We start from the raw sequence: 25,271 nt of genomic DNA, 5'->3' as shown, positions 1-25,271 counted from the left end.
CTAAACGACACCTGTGTGAGAAGTCTTGTGTGTTTGCGCATAAACAAAACTCTGAACTGTGAGAAGTGCGGCCGTGAACACACATATTCAATACGATCTGCAAGCCTTACAGTGTCTAATTGGTTCGACTGTCGCACATGCTTTCTTGGCACTTTTCATACGCACTCAACAGATTCTCGGGTGATAACTTTTGGAGATATTCACTTTCGTGAGACTCAGCACTGAACTCGTTGATGTACACAGCCGACAGTGCTCTTGGCACAGTGCCAGAAATATGCCAACATGTTTGCGAAAGCTCAACTATCTCCAAAAGAAAATGTGGAGAAGTGCAAGTGGGCAGTCAGACAAAATAAAAAAGAAGGAAACGAGACAGATAGAAAGCACAATGAGACAGCAACGACAGCTGTGATTTAGCGATGCAAACTGAGGGAAGAGAAGCAAATGATGAGAGGGCAGCGAATGTGAGGGAAGGAAAAAGGAGCTTAGGAGGAAGCTCTGAAACCGATCTGAGCTTTCTGCATGCGAAGGGGTACTCTGCCCATTCTGGTGAAGGAGACGGCGCTGCAGAGTAGTTGCCAGAGGTTAGTGGTGCTTCTCATGCGTCCGTCGTTGGGTTCGCAGTTTTGCCCAGGTTGTCATACGAGACAGGACGTGTGTAATCTTGCATTGTATAATTGAGGTGTTTAATGCATTCTCTATGTGGAGTTCAGTGGGATGGCACCAATCCATTGTAAAACCCAGAACATCGCAAAATCGGGGGATGCCCAATCAGGGTTCACAACGTGGTTCCACTGTACTGCCAAATTATAATTGGCTGTGCGTTTTTTCGTTTTTTATGCACCTCATTTAATTTGACCCACTGGATAATTCGATCAATTTTGTCAGAATAATCAGGGTCAAATTAAGACTTTACTTAGATGAAAAAATTTTTGCTTCTCAGCACTGATTCACGACAGGGTGCTCTGTACTGACCGCGCATAAAAAGTAAAATTGATCCCGCAGCTTTTTCTATTACTTTTTTTTTGTTATGCAAACGGGACAAGTGGGGTCTTCCATAAACCCTGCATTTGTATGACATTTCACCGTAGTCTCATATGAAAATAGCTAGGGTGGCCCAATATAAATGGACATCTACTCTTTCCGCGCCAAGGAAGAGTCTCCTTCATCCAGGGATTTCCTTGTCTCTAGTGCCTGCCACAGACGAGTGGCGATCATTTTATCATTTTTGTGTAAATAATGTGCTACTAGATGGTGCCAGCTTCTCAGGAAACTTTTTTTTTTTTTGTAAGTGCATGTGACAGAAACGCAGTAGTATTTTGGCTCTCCGGAATCTTAAAAATTCTGGTGCAAAGTTAGGCAGCTCCAGCAACGATCACCACCTTTTTATATGGTGGAATAATGGTGTTTTTGGATGTTTCTTCACCTTTAGTAACGAATTAGACCTGAAAAGCTCTAGGGAAATGTCGTCGCTGCTTCAACTAAGTACTGACGATTACAAGGAAGTGACATCTCTCATGTGGACGCAGCTTGATGAAAACACATTGCCATGGGTGCCTTTTGCATTTTCTTTTCCTTGCAGCATCATATGGAGGGCAACAAAAACATGCTTTAGTTCTGTTTCAAGAAACATGAAGCTTCACATAGGTTGTTTCTGTGGTCGTGCTTGTCTTCAGCTCAAAAACAAAGAAATTGACAGTAAGAGACAGATAATACCCATGTTCCCAATGAATCAGTAAAATAACTGCAAAACTTCGGAGGCTTTCTGAAAAAAATTAATAACAATAAAGTTGGCCCAGAAAGCGCTAATTTGTACATAAGCAGAGATCTCAGTTTAAACCTCACTAGCTGACATTCACTTTAATTGTTTCCCACATTAAGGAATCTTTCTTGTGGTACTTTGCTGAATTTCAGTGGTAATGTATAGTCAAACTCACTTAACAATACCGGTTTTAACTCATATTTTGGAGGGATGGAAGGGAGCCGGGAGAGAAGTGTGCAAAGTTGGCAATGCGGTGAAGGTATGCGCATGCACGGAACACATGTGGGGGCAGCATTCCATAATTTTTTTCCTATTCTTTTTCAGGATATTGCGTTCCTTTTTCTTTTGTTGAAGGCACTCAGTAGCCAGATCTAAATGTTACAATCAATAACGCAGAATGAGAAAATTTAAAACACTCACAAAAGTTCATGGTGCCGCAGCTGCTCATTGTTACATATGAGTATTGTTAAAACTGGTAATGTTGTAAGTGGGTTCGACTGTACTTCTTTCTCTCTAGTAAAGATTTTTTAAATCTCTGTCACCTCTTTGCTTTTCACAAGTAACCCGGTTAAACAATAGAATTTTCTTGGCACTTCGATATTGTTTTAAGTGGCTTCAACTGTACTGCCAGGCATAAACCATGTGCCCCCTTTTGTATTTGCCAGCCCCGTCCAGCTGCCTGCCTGACCTGATCCTGAAGTCCAGTTGGGAAGGCACAGAGGACACCGGCGCCAGCAGCCGGTCCAATCTCTGAGATTGATCACAGTATAGCTTGAGCAGCAGATAGCATGTATCCAAGGGTGCCTCTGGATCCAACGCATAGGACTCATCACCTCCATCATCTTCATGACAAGGTGGGTATGGGGGCTGCGCATAGGGCCGCAGCGGCTGGTCACTCTGCAAAAAGCATGAGGCAGTACGTATATGCAAACATGAAGGGACCTTCTCCCCTGTCAAGGTGTTCACCTTCAATTCCAGTGAGACACTGCATCATTGACAAAATAGAAAAGCGAAGAAAAATACACTATAATCAACATTCAGCTTAATGAGGTCTCCTCTTCAACTTTGGCATGTCCACTCTGCAAATAACCTGCCCTTGTGTCTTGTAACAACGTTTTCTTTTAGAGAGCAGCTCTAAGGCGCCCGTTCCAGTGTTGAGCATCAGCATCCTCGGTGTAACGGAGCGAACAAGGAGTGCGAAGGATGAAAGAGCAAACTCAGAGCGCAGCGGTGGATGAAAGAGGGCGATAGCAAAGAAAGCACAAGGAGGAAGGCGGAAGTGGAGGGCACAGCGGAACCATGAGGCAGAAAGCGGAGAAGGAAGGTTGGCAAAAGCGTGAGAAGAAAGGCGTAGTGCAGCGTAAGACTGGCTTTGCGACGACAACCACTACGAGAAGGTGACGGAGTAGCGCGCCGTCATATGTTCACCAGTGATGCCATCTATAAGGCATGCGATGAGCACGTCCACCGATACCATATACAGAAACAAAGCTCTGCATGACCGGATGTCTGTCTGCGGCGGCTGCTGTGAACTGTGCCCACATGTCACCCATGAGCTGCCTCTTGCGACTTCCAAATTAGACAGGCAGTCGCGCCACACTTGGCTCCATTTTCACTGTGCTGCATAAGAAAGATTGTCTGTGCCAGCTGTGCTACTCACAGCGTTCTCTTCCTAATATAAACCGTGTACCTATATAATATAATCATATACAAAATACTCACACACACACTTCAACGTATAGAGGTGCATGCAAATTTCGCATTAGGGAGTACCGCAATCGAGGGTAATTTTTTTGCTTTTCATAGTACAGCAGAACCTCGTTCATGTGCGAAAAAAAAAAAGTGAAAAAAAAAACGCACTAACTAGAAAAACGTATGACCCGAAGTAACTAAAAAGATTTGACAGACTCAACTATTGTTGACGTCTACGTAATGCGAAGCTTTGCGTGGATCGTTGCGGCACGGCACAGCAGGCGATGCTGACACATGACGAGCTGGCGGTGCTCCGGGTGCCCAATACGTGTTTTGTTGTTTTCTTATTGTGTGGTGTATTAAGAGGGCCATGGAAAAATGAAACGTGATGCCCACATCGCGCTGCCTGGAGCAGGGAACGGCGGTGCGTTAGGATTGTCACCTAGTAAAAGTGTGCAGTACGCTACCAATGGCACTATTCACCACACGCTGTAAAACAGATAGGTGAAAGTGCTTATCGCAATAGGTTTGGCGGCGATAGCTGTGAATTCGGTGTGTGATGACCCGGTGGAGATCTGCTGGCACTGCAATAAGAAACTGCACGCCGTCATTTTCACGCAAGACGAGCGGCTATATACCGTTCTCGATCGTGCACCGGCGCCTTTTTTTGTTCACGGGGGAACTTGCAGCCAGAAAACGTATCGATTGGACTCTGCAGCAGGGAACGGCGGCGCGTTTCGGTGATCGCCTGTTATAAGTGAGCGCTACGCTTCCGACAGCACCACGTGCTATGAAACAGATAGGAGAAGATGCTTATCGCTATAGGAATGGCGGTGATAGCTGTGAATGCTGCTTGCGACGACCCCGGAGAAGATTTGCTGGTACTGGAATGAGAAACCGAGTGCACGCCGGCGTTTTCACGTGAGACGGGCGGGCGAGTATTGCGGTGAAGCTGCCAAGGTGGGCAGCTATATACTGTTCTGGATGGTGTGCACATCGCGAATTTTTTTGCTTACATGGGATCTGGCGGCCGGAAACCGTACCATACGATCGCAATTTGGCGACGTGCTGAACGTTGGTGCTGAAAATTTGTGTTTTCCGAGAACGTACAAGTAAAAAATGAGCGTAACTCTATTAGCTCACTTTCCGTGTTCTCGATTGCAAATGCTGGCACCGGGAAAACTTAACGGAAACGTATCAATGAGGTTCTACTGTATTAACAAAAATAATCACAAAATGAGAAATGAGAATCAGAGCCACACCACATAGAGAGAGCTCCAGTTTCTGTTATTGCGCAATCAGTTTCATAAAATTCGCAGCAATTTAACTTGCACTTGGTGCACCTAAGTCTCCTTTGTTGAACTCACTTATAGCGCGTACTCAGCATACGCAATAAACTGCTCAGCCGCATCATTGCAGAGCATATAATGAATAACCACATTAACTCAATTGTAATGCAATCAGCATCATATCAGGTACCGAATTTTCAAGGTCAGAAAAGAGAAAATGCAACTCTCCTGATTGTAGCATGCAAGCTTTCATTTGCATGTTTTCTGTTTTGCAAGTTATGCGCAAGTATAGATTATATTTGCGCACGGATTGCGCAGGCTAGAATTATTCAGGCAAAATTTATTACACGGCACCTGTGCACATTTTTGCATCAGAGGCAGCTAATGAAGTCGTGAAAAGATACGAATGTTGAATCCAAGTAGAACCTCGCTCATATGCGCTGAAAAAAATAATAATAATAATAATTATATAAGAAAAATGTAGTAACGGGAAAATATAATCCAAAGTCACTAAAAAATTTCGGACTTAACTGTAGTTGATATCTACTTAATGCGAGACGTTGCGCCAATCGTTGCAGCACGAGATGCCTACACGCGCAGAGTTCGTAGGGCCCATGCGGGCTGAATGCGCATTGTCATCTTTGCAGATTTGGCAAGCTTACATTTTCCCTCCTCAAATTGAGCCTGGGCCAGCAGGTTCTTCGAGTGGGGTCATTTTGTGGGAAATTTGATGTGCCCATGCTAAATCATTACGGCATAAGACGTCAACGTGTGTCGAGCTGGTGGTGCTTGAGCGATCCAAGATGCACATTGTTGTTTTCCTATTGGATAGTGTTTTAAGATTGTGACAGGAAATCGAAACAAAATGAGGCTGGTAAGTGATGTCGGAATACAATATGATGCTGCCAGAGTGAAACACAATGCTCAGTTCATGTCGCCTGCAGAGGGAACGGCAGCGTGTTTGTTATCGCTTATGAAAGCCGTGCAGTATGCTTCCAATGGCACTGCGTCCCACACGCTACGAAATAGATAAGTGAAGATGCTTATCGAGATAGGGTTGGCAGATTTAGCTGGGAATGCGGTGTGTGATGACTCGGGAAGAGATTTGCTGGTGCTAGAATAGGAAACAGAGCATGCTGCCATTTTCACGTGAGATGAGCGGGCTGCTACAGGGAAGCCACTGCGGTGGGCGGCTACTGTTCTTGATCGCATGCGTCTCGCACCTTTTCTCATGTTTACATTGGATGTGGCGGACTGAAAATGGATCATATGATCGCAATTCGGTGACGTACTGAACGTTGGTGCAAAAACCTTGCGTTTTCCAATGCCGTATGAACCGGTAAAAAAGAAGCAAAATTGTATTGGGTCAATTTTTTATTTCCATTGTGAACATTGAGTCAAAACCACCCGTACGCTTGCAGACGAGCGCAAGCTCGCGTCCGCGCACCTAGTGCCTGCCGTGCCTTCCGAGGAATGGCAGTTTGCATCTACAAAGACGCACGACAGCGTGTGCTCACTGGGCTCACTCACAGACGCCTTGGCAGACAATGCTTCGCACTTTGTTATTGACAGTGTTTCAAAATGCCGAAAATCGAAGAGGCCCACTGTTACCAATCAACAGTTCAAGCAGTGGTCCTTTATTTCCGGCTGTTGTGAGCACTTGCAGGGACGTCGCGTAGCCGTCGGCCAGAGAAGCGGCTACACTCGCCCATTTCCCGGGCAATCTACTTGTAGGTGTCCCGGAGAATTGCAGTGAAAACAGCGGGGTTGGCTGCGTGGTCTAGCAGTAGTACATTGATGTCCATACCGCTGACATGTGATACTGTGGTTTGGCAGCTCGAAACCTGGGATACCTTGCGTCACTTGAAACCCAAAGTTCTGTGGCACTCTCCCGAGTTCTTGCAGTGCCAAAGTGTAGTTGCCCTGTGTGTTCTGCGCACAAGCGAATGGTACAGGTGAGGGGTTCCACTCCGGAGCTCCAGCGTGAAGTGTCATTGGCCGTGGACACTCAGAAGCCGAAACTGCCGCAGGCTGCAGCTGTTGGGCATTGCAGTGGTGTGCGAAGATGCATAGACGAAGGCCAAATCAGCTGCTGCTTGTGCAATACGCGGTAGTGGCGGTGGCGCATAGCGCGGACGATGCCAAGCGCGTTCCATGACAGGGCCGGCCGCCTTTGCCATTTCTTGCAGGTTTGCGAAGCTCATGCTGGCTCTTAGGTCTTGGAATGTCAGATGCATTTGTCTCTGCACGCGTTCCACTTTTTCGGCATCTGAAACAGGCTCTGCTATATGGTCATAGTATTCAGCAATGACATGAATGAACTGCTTGAGGTTTTCAGCCGGATGCTGAGTGCACTGATCCAGCTCTGCTTTTAGTTTAAACTTGCAGTCAACGGTGGTAAACGCCACTGTAAATTCGCACGCGAAGAACTGCCAGTTGGGGTGCACACGTGAGAAGCGCCACCATTGTTTGGCTGACCCTTCCAACACTGCTGGAAGCAACTGCAAACAGCGGTCAGGGGGGGTCCCTGCAATATCGCTGTACAGTAAAACCTCGTTAAACCGTACCTACTTAAACAGTAGTTTCGTTTTAAAAGTAGTAAAGTCAAATCCCCGACTCAGCGGCCATTGAACATAATGTGTTTTGTATCCGCATAAACCATACCAGCTTATTGCGTACGCATCGGTTAAAACGTACCGTTTCCACTTTTCGTTGCGCAAACATGGCGGTGCGTCGACTCCATCGGGTGGCCCGGCAGAACAAGCCTCAGAGATCGTAACAACGGCCTCCAAGCGCCCCGTGCATTTGCGCGTGAAGCCACATCAACATCAACATCATTTCGGCGCCGAGCTAGAGAGCGTTGTGGCATCGTGCATGCGAGGACTAGCGTCATGCCGAAGCTCGGATAAAAAAGGTGCCGGGTGCTCAGCATAAAAGAAAAGTTAGACATCTTCCGTGCTATCGAACGTGACACGATAAAGTCGGCTCTGGCGCGCGACAGGGATCTGCTGTTGACTACGGTGTGTGGCATTTGGAATGCGAAGAAGTTGCTCGGGAGTGCTGCTGCGACCGCGAAGAGATGTCGACTACGAGGTTGGACTTTTCGCCATCGTTGCCTCTGTTGTTGCCAAAGTGTCGACTAGCGACAGTGATGAGGACGACACGGAAAGCGAAAGCACGGTCGATTCAGGCCCGATAGTGGCAGAAACTGCGCGTTACGTCAGCCTCATGAATGCAATCATCGTGACGAGAACGGCACCCAGCAATGAAAAAGGCGTCCTGGGACTTTTGCAGCACTACCGCTTGCGTGCATGGAGAATACGTAACGCCAACGTGGAACCTGCCATGCAAGTGTTTGCTAAGAAGAGGGGGCTGGCTGAAAAGCTGGCATGCAGCTTCAGAAAGTTTGAGGCTGCTGTCGTCGTGCTAGGCCGCCGCAGCATCAAATGATAAAAACACTTTTGTCGCGTGAAGTAAATAAATACTTTTTTTTTTTCTCTTTCATCGCACTCCTCTCTCTCTCTGAGTTCCGTGTTCCGTTTTCGACAGGTAAGTGGGTAATCTCATACTATTTCGGTTAAACAGTACTACCGTTTAGTACGTACTTTTTTCGAGCTCCGGCCAACTATGGTTTAACGAGGTTTCACTGTACTCTGAGTACTTCTCCAGAAAGTCTTGCGGCGAGTGTCGGTCCTGGTAGCCACTGAATTTCGGCAGTGGGATGGGCACACCTTTGATGTTAAACACTGGCCCCGGGCCAGTTGTCTCATCAAGCCTAACCATGTCGTTGAGAGGCGTGGTGCACAGAATTTGAGCTATATCAGCCGCGAGTCTCTCCCTTTCTATTGTGGTCCCAGAGGTCGAAGCCAACAGTCCTTGGATGATCGAAGGCAGGAGAGGCTGCGCAACTGGCTGGGTAGCACTAGATGATTCTTGGTTCTCCATGTTAGGTCTGGTTGGACGAGCCCCACTTGTCAAGTATGTTCTTTATTTCGGAAAATCCTCGGTGCACGCACACACACGCAGTCTGCGTTCCGTCCCGCCGCACCGTACACGGCTTGCTCCGCAGATTACTTCACCCACTCAGTTCGTTGTCGTGCGCTCCCTGCATGCTGACCGCACACACACACCTTCCATGTTCTTCCCTGCCCGCCACACACCATTCCCTACCGTCCCGTCCTTGCTACTTTACACAGTCGCCTACCGTCTCGTGCCTGCGACTCTATGCCACCTGGCGTCGGCCCGGTACCCTCACAACCGAATCAAATAGTGAATGTCTGAGTAACTCGACTTGCAAATTGAATATCTACTATTCAATTTTTTAAAATATTCAATGATGTTACTGGAAGGAAGAAGCGTACGTCTATTAACAGATGGCTTTTAATGGCAGAGTCAACGTCAACAAGCATAGAACAGCAAACAACATAAACTCTTCTTTGTCATCTCTAAGGCTGTGCCATCAGTGTCCTCTTCTTCCCACATTACAGCTTGTGACATCACCTGCAGCAGAAAAAGCACCTTATTGGTACGGCTCATTGCTCCGAGAAAGGTACGGTTTGGGATGGCCGACGTGGACGATGTCAGAGAGAGGTGCAGGCACGGTGGCATCCAGTGGCGACACTTCATATGTGGCAGAGGTCACCTGGCGGAGGATGCGGTAAGGGCCGTAGTATCACGAGGAGTTTCTCCAAAAGACCAACACGTCGAGTTGGAAACCAAACTAGCACAAGAGCACCTGGTTCGTATTCCACATCACGATGACGCTTGTCTTAACGGCACTTCTGGCGTGTCAGTGAAGCAGAAAGACAAATGTGGGCAATCTGGTGTGCTTGGGTCGCTGTGGCTATGAGGTCCCGAACATACTCTGTTGGCGAGTCGAGTGTGGTCGAAAGGAGAGTCTCAAAAGGCAAAGTCGGCTCATGGCCGAAGAGGAGATAGAAGGGTGAGTAGCCAGCTGTGCCGTGGCGCGAGGAACTGTAAGCGAGCGTGAGAAATGGTAGAGCAGCGTCCCAGTCGCGATGATCGGAGGAAACATACATTGCTAGCATGTTAGTTAATGTGCGGTTCAGGCGTTCGGTAAGACCATTAGTTTGAGGATGGTAAGCGGTAGTAAGCTTGTGTTTAGTAGCACACGATCGAAGTAAGTCGTCTATGACTTTGGCAAGAAAATATCTTCCGCAATCAATGAGAAGTTGATGAGGTACACCGTGGTGTAAGATAACGTCGTGAAGCAAGAAGTCAACGATGTCTGTAGCACAACTGGTCAGTAGGGCTCTAGTAATGGCATGGCGGGTTGTATAGTCTGTAGCGATGGCAATCTACCTATTTCCGTCGTTTGATACAGGGAATGGCCTGAGAAGATCAACGCTAACGCGAAAGAAATGGTCGGTCAGTATATCCAAAGGCTGCAGCAGATCAGCAGGATGCACGGCTGGTCTTTCTTGGCATTGACAAGACTCGCACATGGCAACATAGTGGCAGACAGAGCAGTTGAGACGGGGCCAGAAAAACCGTCGCTGAATTCGGTTGTAGGTCTGTGAGACGCCAAGGTGTCCAGCAGTGGGACCTACGCGCAGTTGCTGGAGTACAATCTGTTGAAGATGAGATGGAATGACGGTTAGGAGCTCGGGCCCGTCGGGGTGCATATTGCAGCGATGCAGGATGCCATTTTGTAGCCTGAACATGTGAAGGGATGAGTCAGATGGATCAGAGAGCAGGCGTTCGATAAGCTGCCGTAACGATTCATCGCGTCGTTGTTCAGCACCAATGTCTTTCAAGGTAGAGAGTGAAATAATGCAGATCGGTGTGACATCCACTAAACCGTCCGGTGCATCGACGGGATGACGAGACAGGCAGTCGGCGTCCTGATGTAGACGGCCCGACTTGTAGACCACAGTGTATGTGTATTCCTGCAGCCGTAGGGCCCGGCGACCGAGGCATCTGGTGGGATCCTTGAGGGAAGAAAGCCAACAAAGGGTGTGGTGATCGGTTGCAACTGTAAATGGTCGACCACATATGTAGGGTTGGAACTTGCCCACTGCCCAAATGAGGGCGAGACACTCGCGCTCGGTAATCGAATAGTTGCGCTCGGCTGGAGAGAGGAGGCGGCTGGCGTAGGCAATAACGCGGTTGTGCCCACATTGGCGTTGAGCTAAAATTGCGCCGATGTCGTAGCCACTGGTGTCAGTGCAGATTTATGTCGGAGCGGAGGCGTCAAAATGGGCGAGAACAGGAGACCCGTGCAATGCCACATGTCACATGCCCCTCGTGGTAGGTGCCGCCCAAGCAAGCACCTCACTTTGTTTCCGGCGCAAGAGAACTGAGCATGCTATGGAGAGGCCACTCCGGCTGATGTGGTCACCCCAGCTGACCATCCCGGAGAGGCCACCCCGGCTGACTTAGTTACTGCAAGCGCTCCTCGACGTCAGCCCAATGCGGGGATTGGCGTACCATTGGCTGGTTTCACCTCTGTTGGTACAAAGTATGTCTGGGGTTGACAGGACCAGTCTAAACGATAACATGATATTGACACAGAGAATGGCAAGAAAATCAGTGCATATTTCGTGAAGTGTGAAAGCATGTGCAAAGATCGGGCCGATTAACCACCGATATGCACGAAGATCTTGATGGATGCAAGGCGATGAACTTCACTTTGCTTCAACAGCCGTAGGTCACTGATGAGCCACCCATACGGACATAATAGCAGCAAGCATTTTGCAACAGCTTGCAGCCCTTACCACATCAGCCACCAGTGAATTTTTGTCACAGCCACACTGCCTCGGCCATTAGGCCTAATCGGCGCTGCTTCATGGGCGTTGGTGACTGAAGTTACAGACTGGTGCCAAATTGATACAGAGCTCGTTGGTATTTGGTACAAGATAATGTCACTAATTCATTAGTCTCAGGAGAAAAAAGAAAGGCACCTGATTCTATTCAACAGAAATTCTATTGATAAAATATTTTCAAGACCTTCATATACTAGAACTGAGCCGTAATCCCTGCTGGGTTACTAGTTTGATGTTCTCTTAAATAAGAGTAGACTGTAATGTATACATTGATATCTATGTAACAATGTAACTGATAGCTTGCACCATTACTGTTATGCAAAGCTAGGAGACTGGTGAGCATATTCAGCACCGCATTTTCTGACCCAAAATTACTAAGCATTAAATTTAATGAAAGATCTTCTGATATTCTATTCGATTTTCGTTTCTTTTCTTAAATTGATGTTCAAGTTGAAATCTACTATTTGGTATTTATACACCTTCAATCATCTGGGTTCTACTGTATGTCTCTTTGCAATAATGATTAAACCCTTTCTTTCTTTCTCCCATAACCTGACAATGGCCCCACAAAGGTGCTTCAGCCAATGAAATCAAGAGTTCGACAAAAACTTGTCTGGTCGGGATTGCTCATAGTCAAGGGTAAAATGAACGCCGACCAAAAACTTTTCTTTTAATGTTTTTGGTCGGCGTCAGTTTTACCCTTGACTACTGCTTTAGCCAATTTTCGGCAAAACCAATAACCCTAACACACCGCAAGCATGTAAGCAGAGGTTAAAAATGCTACAGAGTATTCACAAAATCTCTACACTTTACAGTCCCTGAGCTTGCACCTCTTAACCGGACCATACCAATACCTGTATCTTCATTTGTCTACCACATTCTGTTCTCGTACTGCTCCTTCGTCGCATACGACTTGCCACCTTTATTTGGACAAGCAAACTAGAACATGCTCATAGGCTCACCTCAAAAGCAGCCTCATAAGTAGCCACCGCGTCACTGATGCTGCCAGTTGGAGGGCAGTAATACCTGCAATGAACAAACAAGGCAATTATGACTCCGCCGAGCTGTTTGTGTTCACCGACATTATTTGACAGCGATATTGACGGCATACGGCAGTTGAAATGCGATGTTAAATGTTACCTTGCATGCACCGCTTGTATTTTTTTACGTAGTACACAGAACACAAAGCGAGACGTGTTTGCTTGAGGCGTTATGCGCTAATGTTTGCAGCCTGTGAGTAGGTAAGCAATGTTATTACCTCACACGCGCATTACACTGTGCCTGAAGTGCTGGTTTGCTAGGCAGCCACTTGTGTATTGTCGTCCTGATGCTACGGTGCTTTAATGTGGCTTTGTGTCTGCACACTGTGCATCAGTTGACTGCATGGACAACCTTGCATGGTGTTTATTTTTCAGAAATAGCAGAAATGTGCACCGTACCTGCAATTACAATTTTTAGTCTGTCCACAACTGTTGCCATGTCTAGTATTACAGTAAAAGATTGTTAATGCGCACCCGCTTATAACATAGTTATGATTAAAACGTAGTTGCTACAGTTCCCAGCCAAGCCCCCACTGAAGTCAATGCATTGACTGACCTCTTAGAGCGTAGTGGTTTATAGAATGCCTATCGGTTAGCAAGTACCATTTTCACTAATTCGCAGTTTGGCGAACAGCATTTCGCACCACAAATGTGTTCTTTTTTCTGCTCTTGAAAAAAGAAAATCAACGTCATAACTGCAATTCAACTGGTACCGATCGACGCCGTGTATTAACAACGCCATGTTGGTGATGGTGATGGGCTTTCTCCTTTAGTTCAGGTTGCCAAGTGTGGAGAGTGTGGGGTAGCGAAAAGCTCCATTGCTGCAACCATCACCCTTACATTCTGACTTGCCCATCAATTATCGCTTCCCAATCAGATCTGGTTGGTCGAGTGCTGTGCGTTGCACGTGTGTCATCGACGTGGTGTCATTTGTGATGGTTCAGAATCTACTGAATATTTCACTGGGTTTCGTCCAGAGAAACGGAGCCATGCCAAGATCAAATGGACAAAAGAATCATATGTTTAGCATGAAGGAGAAGTTGGACATCCTTCATAGTACTGAAACCGGAACAACAAAGACTGCCATCAAGCATGCATGGGGACTGCCTTTGACAATAGTTTGTGGCATATCGAAAGTACTAGAAAAGCTATGGGGCGGTGCTGCATTGAAAATCAAGAGGTGCCGCTTGAGGCGATCAGCCTTTTCCAAGGTTGAAAAGGCCTTGATGTAGATGCTGAAAAAAGCCAGGGCGTGGAACTTGCCAGTCAGCAGCCCCCAGCTCGCCGAAAAAGCTTAAATATTTGCTAGCCAGCTGAACTGCAAGAACTCTTCTTGCAGCTACGGTTCGTTAGCAAGGTTTAAAGCATGTCACAACACAAGTGGGAGAGTGGTGTGCGGAGAGGCGGCACGTGCGGACTATAAAGGTGCCGTGGAATGGCAGAATGGCAGAAATGTGGTCGTGACATGCTTCCGTCTCCTGCAATTGCTTTCAACGAGTGATTTCATACACGCCTGCGTTGCAGCAATGACTGCTCTCTCGGAGCTGGATCTTGAAGGCCATGCACTCACCATATTTTCGCGCATATAACCTGAAACAAATATGCAAATAATCTAGCAGTATAGTGGAGTACAGGTTATATGCAAATTTAACCTTGACGTGCGGCTTCACGGCAGGATGGGATGTGAATTTCACCTTAAAATGTGGCTTCATGGCAGTGCGGCACATGCTGGAGAAGCCCCATTGTCACATGGCAATGTCGCCAAGAAGCGTGAAGCCATGAAGCGCTAGGAAAGTGCTTTGCAATATGGCTCACATTTGTTTTGTCACCGTTGACCATATGAAGGCTGCTCCGCCCGCGTTATCTTTCGTCACGCGAATGTTAGCTGCGAAGTGATCAGATTCCTGCCACATGTCACGTGACCAATTTGTCCGTGATCACATTCCTTGTGTGAATCCAGCTTTATAAGCATTGCCAATGAAGGGGGAGAGAGCCACTCGCAGAAAATATGACATGGGTGAGTCGTGCATCTGCGAGCGGAGACTTCTTGCAAGGATTTTAGCACTGATCATCATCAGCAGCAGTAGCCTGGCTAAGCCCACTGTAGGGCAAACACCTCTCCCATACTTCTCCAACTACCCCGGCTATGTGCTAATTGTGGCCTTGTTCTCCGTGCAAGCTTCTTAAACTCATCCATCCACCTAACTTTCTGCCACCCCCTGCTACGCTTCCCTTCTCTTGGAATCCAGTCCGTAACCTTTAATGACCATCGGTTATCTTTCCTCCTCATTACACGCCCTGCCCATGCCCATTTCTGTTTCTTGATTTCAACTAAGATGTCATTAACTCGCGTTTGTTCCCTCACCCAACCTGCTCTCTTCCCCTTAACGTTACGCCCATCTTTCTTCTTTCCGTAGCTTGTTGCGTCCTCCTCAATTTAAATAGAACCCTTTTAGTAAGCCTCCAGGTTTCTGCCCCGTAGGTGAGTACTGGTAAGACACAGCCGCTATATATTTTTCTCTTGAGGGATAATGGGAACCTGCTGTTCATGATCTGAGAATACCTGCCAAACGCACCCTAGCCCATTCTTATTCTTCAGATTATTTCAGTCTCATGATCCGGATCCACGGTCACTACCTGCCCTAATTAGATGCATTCCCTTACCACTTCCAGTGTCTCACTACCTATCGTCATTTGCTGTTCTCTTCCGAGACTGTTAAACATTACTTTGGTTTTCTGCAGATTAATTTTTAGACCTACCCTTCTGCTTTGCCTGTCCAGGTCGGTGAGCATGCACTGCAATTGGCCCCCTGAGTTACTAAGCAAGGCAATATCATCAGCGAATCGCAAGTTAGTAAGGTATTCTCCATCAACTCTTATCCCCAATTCTTCCCAATCCAGCTCTCTGAATACCTCCTGTAAACATGCTGCGAATAGCATTGGAGAGATCGTATCTCCCTGCCTGATGCCCTTCTTTATTGGGATTTTGTTGCTTTATTTATGGAGGACTACAGTGGCTGGGGAGTCACTAGCTTTCAGTATTTTTCAGTATTTTCACATACGGCTCGTCTATACCAATTCCGTAATGCCTGCATGACTGCTGAATCAAATCAAATCTCTGAATCAAACGCTTTCTCATAATCAATGAAAGCCATATATAAGTGTTGGTTATATTCCGCACATTTTTATATCACCTGATTGATAGTGTGAATATGGTATATTGTTGAGTAGCCTTTACGAAATCCTGCCTGGTCCTTTGGTTGACAGAAGTCTAAGGTGTTCCCGATTCTAGTTGCAATTACCTTAGTAAATACTTTGTAGGCAACGGACAGTAAGCTGATCGGTCTAATTTTTCCAGTCTTTGGCATCGCCTTTCTTATGGATTAAGATTATGTTGGCGTTCTTCCAAGATTCCGTATGCTCGAGGTCGAGGCATTGCGTATACAGGGTGGCCAGTTTTTCTAGAACAATCTGCCCACCATCCTTCAACGGTTATCTGATCCTCCCCAGCTGCCTTCCCCCTTTGCATAGCTCCCAAGGCTTTCTTTACTTCTTCCGGCGTTACTTGTGGGATTTCAAATTCCTCTAGACCATTCCCTCTTCCATTATCGTCGTGGGTGCCACTGGTACTGTATATATCTCTATAGAACTCCTCAGCCACTTGAACTACCTTATCCATATTAGTAATGATATTGCCGGCTTTGTCTCTTAACGCATACATCTGATTCTTGCCTATTCCTAGTTTCTTCTTCACTGCTTTTAGGCTTCTTCCGTTCCTGAGAGCATGCTCAATTCTATCCATATTAGACTTCCTTATGTGAGCTATCTTACGCTTGTTGATTAATTTGGAAAGTTCTGCCAGTTCTATTCTAGCTGTAGGGTTAGAGGTTTTCATACATTGGTGTTTACTGATCAGATCTTTTGTCTCCTGCGATAGCTTACTGGTATCCTGTTTAACGAAGTTCACAATACACTTGCATAGCGTGGCTGACAAAGCCCACTTCAGCCACCTGGTCGGGGTCACTGCAGGCTCACCTGAGCGCATCCAATCTGCGTAACACCACTCGACCGCGTCCTTGAACGGCTTGTTCACGTAAACATCCAAAGGCTGCAGTTTAGACGCCATACCACCTGGGATAACAACGAGTTCAGTGCCGGATTCGGGCAACAGCCTCTTCACTGAGTCTGCCAAATGGCAACAAAATGCGTCCAGCACGGGGATGGACGGAAACGACAACAATGCACCGGGCTGCCTACACCAGACGGACTTTATCGAGCCAACACAAGATTTTCGGTCATCCAGCCTTTCTCATGGCATCTCACGACCACATATTTTGGCAGCTCCTCACCTTTAGGCACTGTCTTGCGCTTGAAGACGACATAGGACGGGAGCTTGTGTCCGTCTGCCGTGCTCCAGACGTAAACTTGTTTAGAGCCCTTCTTGTGCACGGTGAGGGGCGATGGCATGTCCAGATAAACCGGCATTTGGTCAGCATTGCCAATTTGCCCTAGCTGGAAGTTCTTGGACTTGCGCAACGAAGCTGCTTGTGGCTGGACAGCCACAAGCAGCTCTTTGAACGATTCGGGCAGCTTTTGCGAAATCGAAGTTCGGCGGCCTAAGAAAAATCCAGCATGGCACATGTTGCGATAAATCCAGTGCTTGCTTGCTTTGAAGGTGGAGCTTGGTAGCCCCTTTTCTCTTGCAAGCTCCTTAGCTTTTGCCTGCATAAGCTCCATGCTCACAGCTAGACGCGCGGCTCGCTGTTGGCATACAACCTATGTCAGGGTGAGTTTGATTTCCGTTAATGTCCCACTCTTTGGGCCGCAAAAGCTTCTTCGCGTTCCGCTGCACGCGAAAAGGGCTTCCTTCTGTCGACGCTACCCGCGAATGTTTCCCTCCTTGATGCCAAACTGCCTCCCAGCCGCATTGTTGTCGATGTCCTATGCGGCTAAAATAACCTTTCTCTTGAAAGCAGCCGAGTACAGTTTTCGTAGTCCGGACATGTTGGTCCTTCAATGTGGAATAAAAAAGATACCCTTCACGAAGCGTGGTTTCCATGTGTGCTGCCAAGGTGCGCACTCAACAATAAAGAAACCATGCTGTAGTCACGCAGCAATAACAAAACCAAGCCGTAGTCACGCAGCAATAAGGAAGCCAAGCTGTAGCAATGCAGCAATAACGAATGCAAAACTTCTAGCCTAAATTTCTGACTGAAATTTTTGTTCGAATCCGCATATAGTACGAGGCGAAAATTTGGTACGCTAATAATAGGAAAAAAAAAACCTCCTATTATATGCAGGTTCTTAAGGTACGTCATGTTGGCGTCAACAACAATGTCTACACTTTTAAGCACTGGTGCAGCCAGCGTAACCGGCCGTGGCCGACGCGGTCTGACGTACCCGACGTCGAGATGGCTCTTGCTCCGTCTGCACGTTTGTCATGCCGACTGGCACAGAGAAAAAAAAATGTCGCAGTTTCGCCCAAATAGCAAAGCATCGATTGCGACATCAAATTAGTAGATAGCTATACAAAGTGAGGTTAGTAGCTTTATCGGCTTTATAAGCTTGTAAACATTCGCTTACTAACTACATTAACAAGTATGGTGTCAAGCAGACACAGGTAAACATGAACACATCTTGCTCGATGACCGCGGAAACCACTGTCAAAATGCTGGAGTGAAGAATCGCGGCAGCAGCAGCTATCGAATTGACCTTCGTACAGCTCTCGCTTAATGCGAACGAAATGTGGAAAGCACATCGCATCCAAAGCTACCGGCACTATGCGCATTCTGCAAACATCGCATGCTTTGAAGATGAGGCCCACGTAGGCGCACACTTTGGCCATGTCGCAGATCGCTTTCAAGATAGGGCACCAGCATGGCTGCGCCGTAAGCAGCAGCCCCCGGAAAAGACGTCCCACTCTCCCTTCACGTCACCCCCGTGCCCCGCACACGCGACAGGAGGGGGTGCGCATCCGCCCCGCCTTTCTCGCTTGAGCATGCGAGATTGAGCCGCGTTTGCCGGCTCACCCTCGCAAGCGTTCTCTCGCACATAAAGCATATGGCGACGATTTTATCGCCCTTGAGCTTTATATGGAACCTCCTGGGAGAGAAGCGACCTGCAACAGAGGCGTTGGCCATACATGGCTAGGTGCAAATGCGTTTCTTTCTAGTCAAGCCTAAACAAAGGGCCGCAGATGGAAAAAGCAATGCTGCGCAGCCCGCACAGCAACGCCAGCATTGCCAATGTGCTCCCGCGCACTAGCACTTTCCCAATCCATGATGCCGCGGAGTTCGAATTATCGGTGGCGCTGCGGATTTCAGTGTGAACTAGCAGGATGTGTTACATATTGCTTTCAATACACTGCTGTTTCGAATTATCCGAAATTTCAAATTAGCGAGTTATGACTGAACAAGCTTTTCCTGCAGTATCCTTCTTTGTGTACCGATCCCACAAGGCATTGGCATATTCAAGCACTAATAGTATGATAGCTGAGTAGGCAACTAACATTGTTTTACTTTTGGCGTGCTTCAGTTGGTGCTTCAGTAGCCACACTTTTTTTTTATACAGCCGACTCCATGTGGCCCACATGAGCGCTCTAACTTAAGTTTGAATTGATGTGCATGCTCAAGTACTTGAAATCACTGACTGATGCAACTGGTCTACTATTGATCACTTATTTGTGATGCAATGGCTGTTTACTTCGCGTCCTAGTCATGTGGGTGCATTTACCAACATTAAGATGCATACCTTAAGTGGAGAACCAGTCAGCTACCACTCCCAAATTTCTGCTGAGAATATCCTGGCCTTTCTCAAATCTTATGTCTAGGTACCGAACACAGTCAGTCTGTGAAAAAGCAGCTATTTATGGGAGAGTCCAATGATAAATAATTTAAATAAACCAGAAAAAGGAGCAGCCCTAGAACTGAGCCCTGTAGAATTCCAGATAAACTGGTAAAGGGGTCAATTTAGATTCGGCTATATGAACATACTGGTGTCTCTCGGAAAGGTAGCAGTCAAGCCACCGCATGATCTTATCATTCTTTAAAAGGTTTCATAACTTTAACATGAGCGTGGAATCCGATAGTCTGTTGAAAGATTTTTCAAAACCAAGAAAGATAATGTCGACATGACCGCCTTTTTGATACCACACTTTAGTTTACATGTTTATTTGTTTCACATGTTTTCCGATGGTACAAGTGCCTACAAATGTTAATTTTTGAGTGCTTTCACAAATTTCAAATATTTCATGCCAATGGCTGTGGTACAATGAACTAGTGCAGGTACCATGAATTTTAAGGTGCAAAAAGAGCAACCTGCCATAATTTAGAGCAGTTACAAAGGCTGTTGCATTCGAAAAGGTTGTAGCAGTCCTCTGTACACAAGAAAACATCCTTAACAGCACATTAAATTACATTTTCTTGCTGTGGACAGCTCTACAATAGGCACATTTTCATTTGCGGCGAGCTTTAAAATCTGAAACGACCCATTTTTGCAATTTTTATGATGGCTGACCTTAAATCGTCCCCAAAATCCAGCGGAAGAAGAAAGCTTACTAGCAGGACATCATGTACCTGCCTTTGTGTTTAATGCCGCTGCCCTTGCAGAATGCCATTGTGCTCATTAACAGTATACAGTAATATAATGAACACGGATATAACAAATTATAGGCTATAACAAAGTAAATGTAAAATATTCTTGCTGATATTAGTCAAACTAGCCAACTCGTCTGCACATGACGACTACTTAAATGCGGTCATCGCAAAGGTATCCGTAGGCAAAGAGGTGCAAGGCAACTTAAAACCATTTTCTGTAGAGCTGACAGCCGAGAATGAAATTTTGCTAAGGGCACCAAAGTCGTACCAAGAAGCATGCGGCATGAAATCCTGGAAAGAGTTCACGCCGGTCATCTCGGCTTGCTTAAATGCAAAGAAAGAGCGAGAAGTCTTGTTTTTTGGCCAGGGCTTAACAGTGATATTACAGAGCTTATTCAGAGCTGTCCCACACACAAAAAATTTGCCTACGAGCAACCGCAAGAGCTCCTTATGTGCGAAATGCCAGTATGCCCATGGTATCGGGTTTGTGCAGACATCTTTCATTTTGCTGGGCGACTGTATGTCGTTGTGTTTGATGCCCTTTCAAATTTCTCGGAAGTTGAGCAACTGAGTGACACAAGGGCAAAGACCACAGTAGAGGCTCTCAGTGCTAAATTTTCCCGCCAAGAAGCTCCAGTTGAAGTATGCACGGACAACGAGCCACAATTCGCCAGTCACGAGTTCGCACTCCTCGCAAAGCAGTGCGACTTCGTACCTGCCACGTTAAGCCCTGGCTACCCCCAATCTAATGGACTGGCGGAGAAAGGAGTTCAAGTAAGCAAACATATCCTAAAGAAATGCACTGAATCCAGGGGGTCTTCTGGTTAGGTCTTTTGGCCTATTGTTCACTGCCATTGGAAGATGGATGGTCACCAGCCGAGTTGTTTCAAGGCAGGCGCTTCAGAAGTAACATTCCGGACTTTAACGAAGTCATGGAAACGGAGGTGAAAAAGCACCAGTAGCAAAGGGAAGGACGAGAGATTCCACCTTTGGCGCAGGGCACCATAGTTAGAATATGGGACAATGCATGGTCAGGTAAGGGCAGAATCTTCAAAACAGCTGGCCCGAGGTCTTACATTGTGCAAACAGGGCCCTGACGAGCGTCCAGACGCAACTGTCGTCACCTACTTCGCACAAGCGAGGAGTACTGGCCCGAGTCAAGTGACGAATAAAGCACGCCTCCTGCATCCCCTGGTCCTGATGTGACTGCCTCCAGTGATGTGACAACCTCCAGAGGTCCTACAGATTCGGCACAGAGGGCCTGTATGCTACTTTGTCAAAAGCAGTCTCCAGTCATTGAGGCTGAAGTCCCAAGTACGCCAACTACAACAGTGCTGGCTTGCACATCAAACAGGCTCAAGAAGGTCGACACGCTCAGTTAAGCAACCTCAGCGCCTTACGTACGAGCTTTATACAAGCTTTCAGCAGATAGCATAAAGTTTTTGTATCATACTTTCTGCATCCACAGAAGGTTGTAGCAGGCACATGTGCCTCGTCTACAGATGATATGGCATTGGACATGCGCCGTGTGCCTCTGCCGAAGGTATAAGTACAGCACACACATTAAACGAGCATTATTCTTGTTCTGCATACCCTGCTGTCGCCTCAGTCATACTTTAGGCTGATACATGCCTATTCTCAGCTAATCCACCTGATCCTCGCACATGCTTTCGCATTTTACGAAATACGCTGTTGTTATTGTTGCCGTTCCCTCTGTCCGCATCGCGTTATCATTTCTATCGGTCCTGTCACCTCAGACGAAGCTTGTACGGACAGAGGCGATCCTAGCCGACATGGTGCCATTCAGCGAATTTTGGCATTCAGGCACTGTGTGTACGATCCCCCATTGGCTCGACATTTGGGAGTGCTCCACTCCTACAGCAGCCAGGCCAGTCAATCTGCAATGTGCTCAGCACTCCTTTCATGCCGAAAACAAAGGGGAACACTCACTTTGGTGTCATCGAGCATGAGGGGCACCGCGGTGCACGCGACATCTGGCACTGCATGCATTGGTCTCCAGATCTAATAAATCGAATAGTATTTGAAAACTCAACATTCAATTCGCAAATATAAACGTTCGAACTTTCACTATTCAATTCGGTTCGGTGATATTAGAGTATTAGCACAGCCCTAATAAAAAAATAAAAATAAAGGACAATCAAAGAAAGGTGCAGACAGTTTGTGTATCTATACAAATTTGTGCTTACCGGTAAGCTAACTTAGACTGCGTTTCCCACACTAGGGTGGGATAAGAAGGACGGGCACCATCGCATACTGTGTGGCAGATTGCCAGTCTGCTGCTCTTACTCACCACAGGTGCAGTGCCAGAGCCCTTTTCCAGTCGAGGTCAGCACAGCAGTTGATTGTCTTATTTGGGTCTGAAGTTGGCCAAACCATCAATCCCGCCAGTAAGGCATAGACCCGGATTCGTTCCGGATTGATATATCGGTCATGCTGCAAATGTAAATGTGGTTGCCTGGTTACTGCCTATATAGCACAGCTAGAACACAAAGCATTTTTCAGCAATTTTCTTTTTTTCATCATTGTTGCTAACTACAACAGTGGAGTACTTAGGGACAAAGAAGGGCTGCCATAGAATAATCCTCAAAAGCTTTGGAGCCCCCCTCAATATTGAATTGACCTTACAAACATGGTCACACAGAAGATCTCTATAAGGCATGCATGGTGCTGTACACAATCAACTGTGAGAAACCATAAAGCTTTCCCAGTGCATTTCCGAACTGGTTTGTATTATTCTGTTAACACGAAGTATTAAAAAAAGTTTGTGATAAGCATATGTAACCTTTATATTACTGTCTAAAATGTGCCTGTGGCAAAAGCTTGCCAAAACTCACTAATTTGAATTTTTTAAAAATTTAATTGAACTGCTATGGTCCTACCAAGCTGCATAGAACCACCTATCGATTCCAACCTGAATTGGTTCCACCACAGACAATGCAAACTCCGTGCTGCTGTGTGCCCACTGGTGATTGCACATACTACAGCAGATGCTCCATGACCTTTTATGAGCACCTAGATCATGGCCCTCATGTGGACACAGTCTTGCTGTGGTAAGGGAGGGCGGAGCAATAACTAAGAAACTGTGGCTGCTGCCACTTGGATTTTGGTACGTGTTTCTACCAGCAATGCAGGAAAATTATAAAATGCTTTTGTCAGCCTTAAAAGTACAATTAAACCTCGACACAGTCGACTTCTGTTTATACGACCATGACAGGACTGATGGAATTGGTCAATTAAATCTGACAAATACAATTAAAGGAAAAGGCAGAAAAAAACGTATTATCACACAATTGCTTCATTTGGCAGTATTTACTTGAGTCCAATATGACTTCTGAACCTAATGTGCATCCTATTTTATTTATATTTAATTAAATGTAGCATGCCTCTGATTGCAACAATCACAAAGAAGATGAAACCAGAAAAGTTTACCTTCAGAGAATGAAAATTTATTTGCACTTCCAAGGGGTACCGACATGATATTTTCGACTACCCTATTTACTCGCATAAGGAACGCACCTTTTTTTCAAAAAGGCTGACATAAATTTGAGGGGAAGGTTCATTACGGGGGAAAATACAACTGTGGGGGCACCTAAGCAATTCTTATGATGAGTAAATGTGAGAGTATCACTTGTCGCTGTGTGTGTCGCTCAGTTATGTTGCCGAGTTTAGTGTTGCGGCTAAATGTTACTGCTTATGAGGTGGCAACAATGCAAGGTGACTAACCGGCCATATTCCGGCTTCTCAGCTGAGTTTTATTTGTAGAGTTCTCATTAAAGTAGTGTTTCGCACACATTGCCTTGAGCGTTCATTCTCGTCGAGACCACTTTTCAGCACGATGCCAGCACTTTGCCGAGCGATGACAGTACTTTTCCATATGGCACCATGGTGTTGACACTGCATTTCTTCACCGGGTTAGTAGGTGAACTCCACCTCATACTCTGGGGGGATGTCATAGTCGTCGTCCAATAGGTCCCTGAAGTGTGTTGCATCTTATTCGCTGTCGTTGTCCATGGGCTCTGGCTACGGTGTCTGCAGGTCCCCAACAATGCGAACGGCACAGCGAGCGGCTGCAGCTCGCTCCGCAGCCGCTCCCTCTGCCATCTAGTGAATCACCTGCCAGGCGGAGCCCAACCATGTGCACAGGCTCGAATGTATTCATCACTGTTGCCTATTGCAACGGTGGTGCAGTGGTTAGTGTGCTCGGCTACGGAGTGGTAGCAGTGGCAGTGGGGCAGAGGATAAAATACTCACTGTGGCCACTTTTACATTTAGTTAGATGAAGGTGACGTAATTTGTATGCCGCTTTTATGCCACGGCTTTCTGATGACGGCGTGGTTACACATTGAGTCAAGTAATGCTCTCACATTAATGCTCTCTCACTGTGGACTAAATAACAAAAAAATCACGATCAGAACTTTATAGTAAACATACATACACGATGTGAACAAAAAATGCACTTTACTCACAACATGCTACTGGCCTACTCGTTTGTCTTGATAACTGAATCCTAACTATTGATGTCGCTGGCCACTTCTGGGTTGTTGGCCCACAGCGCGTCGTATTCCATGGCATATCTAGGCAGTTTGAGATGCCTGTAGTTTTTCTTTGTAGCTCTAAGCATCCACTCCTGTTTCCTCCAGTAGAGCATGCACACTGGGTCAACACTGAAATGTCCAGTGGCGCGGTTCCCATGCTCTAGGGCATGCTCAACGACTGTCAGTTTTAAACCAGCTAACTAGTGTAATGGCCCATTGCACAGCTCTCAGCAGATACGCAGCATCCCAGAACAATTTTGTGATAGTCATCAGTGCTGGCCAATCACACCAAGACAAGGCAGACATTCTGAACACCAGCACTATAGGTTGGGTGCGCGCTCATTATGCGAGTGGGCTCATTAAGCAAAGTGAATACGGCATTCAATTTACAGTAACACCTTGTTAACTCGATGTGCCATGTATTTATTGCCCTCTATCTCGAAGTATTTTTGGATATCTCAAAAGCTTGACTGAGAGTGGAACAAAAACTCCACCAATGGGCCGTTTAACAAGCTTCACGCAAGGCTGCCTCCCTCGCCTACCGCAAAGCGGGCA

General features: G+C 46.6%; 1 protein-coding gene across 3 annotated transcripts in view; it reads right to left on the bottom strand.

The window, feature by feature from the left end:
- The window catches only part of Nup98-96 (nuclear pore complex protein Nup98-96), a 264,767-nt gene that overhangs the window by 24,757 nt on the left and 214,739 nt on the right, over positions 1–25,271 (bottom strand). For all 3 annotated transcript variants that reach the window (XM_055073379.2, XM_055073380.2, XM_055073381.2), the window contains 3 exons: positions 22,472–22,614; positions 12,488–12,551; positions 2,448–2,656 (listed from right to left, as the gene is read on the bottom strand). In XM_055073379.2, the coding sequence (XP_054929354.1) occupies positions 2,448–2,656; positions 12,488–12,551; positions 22,472–22,614 (416 nt within the window). The remainder of the gene's footprint in view (positions 1–2,447; positions 2,657–12,487; positions 12,552–22,471; positions 22,615–25,271) is intronic.

The sequence above is a fragment of the Dermacentor andersoni genome, chromosome 4 (assembly GCF_023375885.2).
Source record: "Dermacentor andersoni chromosome 4, qqDerAnde1_hic_scaffold, whole genome shotgun sequence".
NCBI classification, from domain to species: Eukaryota; Metazoa; Arthropoda; class Arachnida; order Ixodida; family Ixodidae; genus Dermacentor; species Dermacentor andersoni.
The sequence above is the reverse complement of the archived record's forward strand: the minus strand, read 5'-3'. Positions and strand labels throughout refer to the sequence as shown.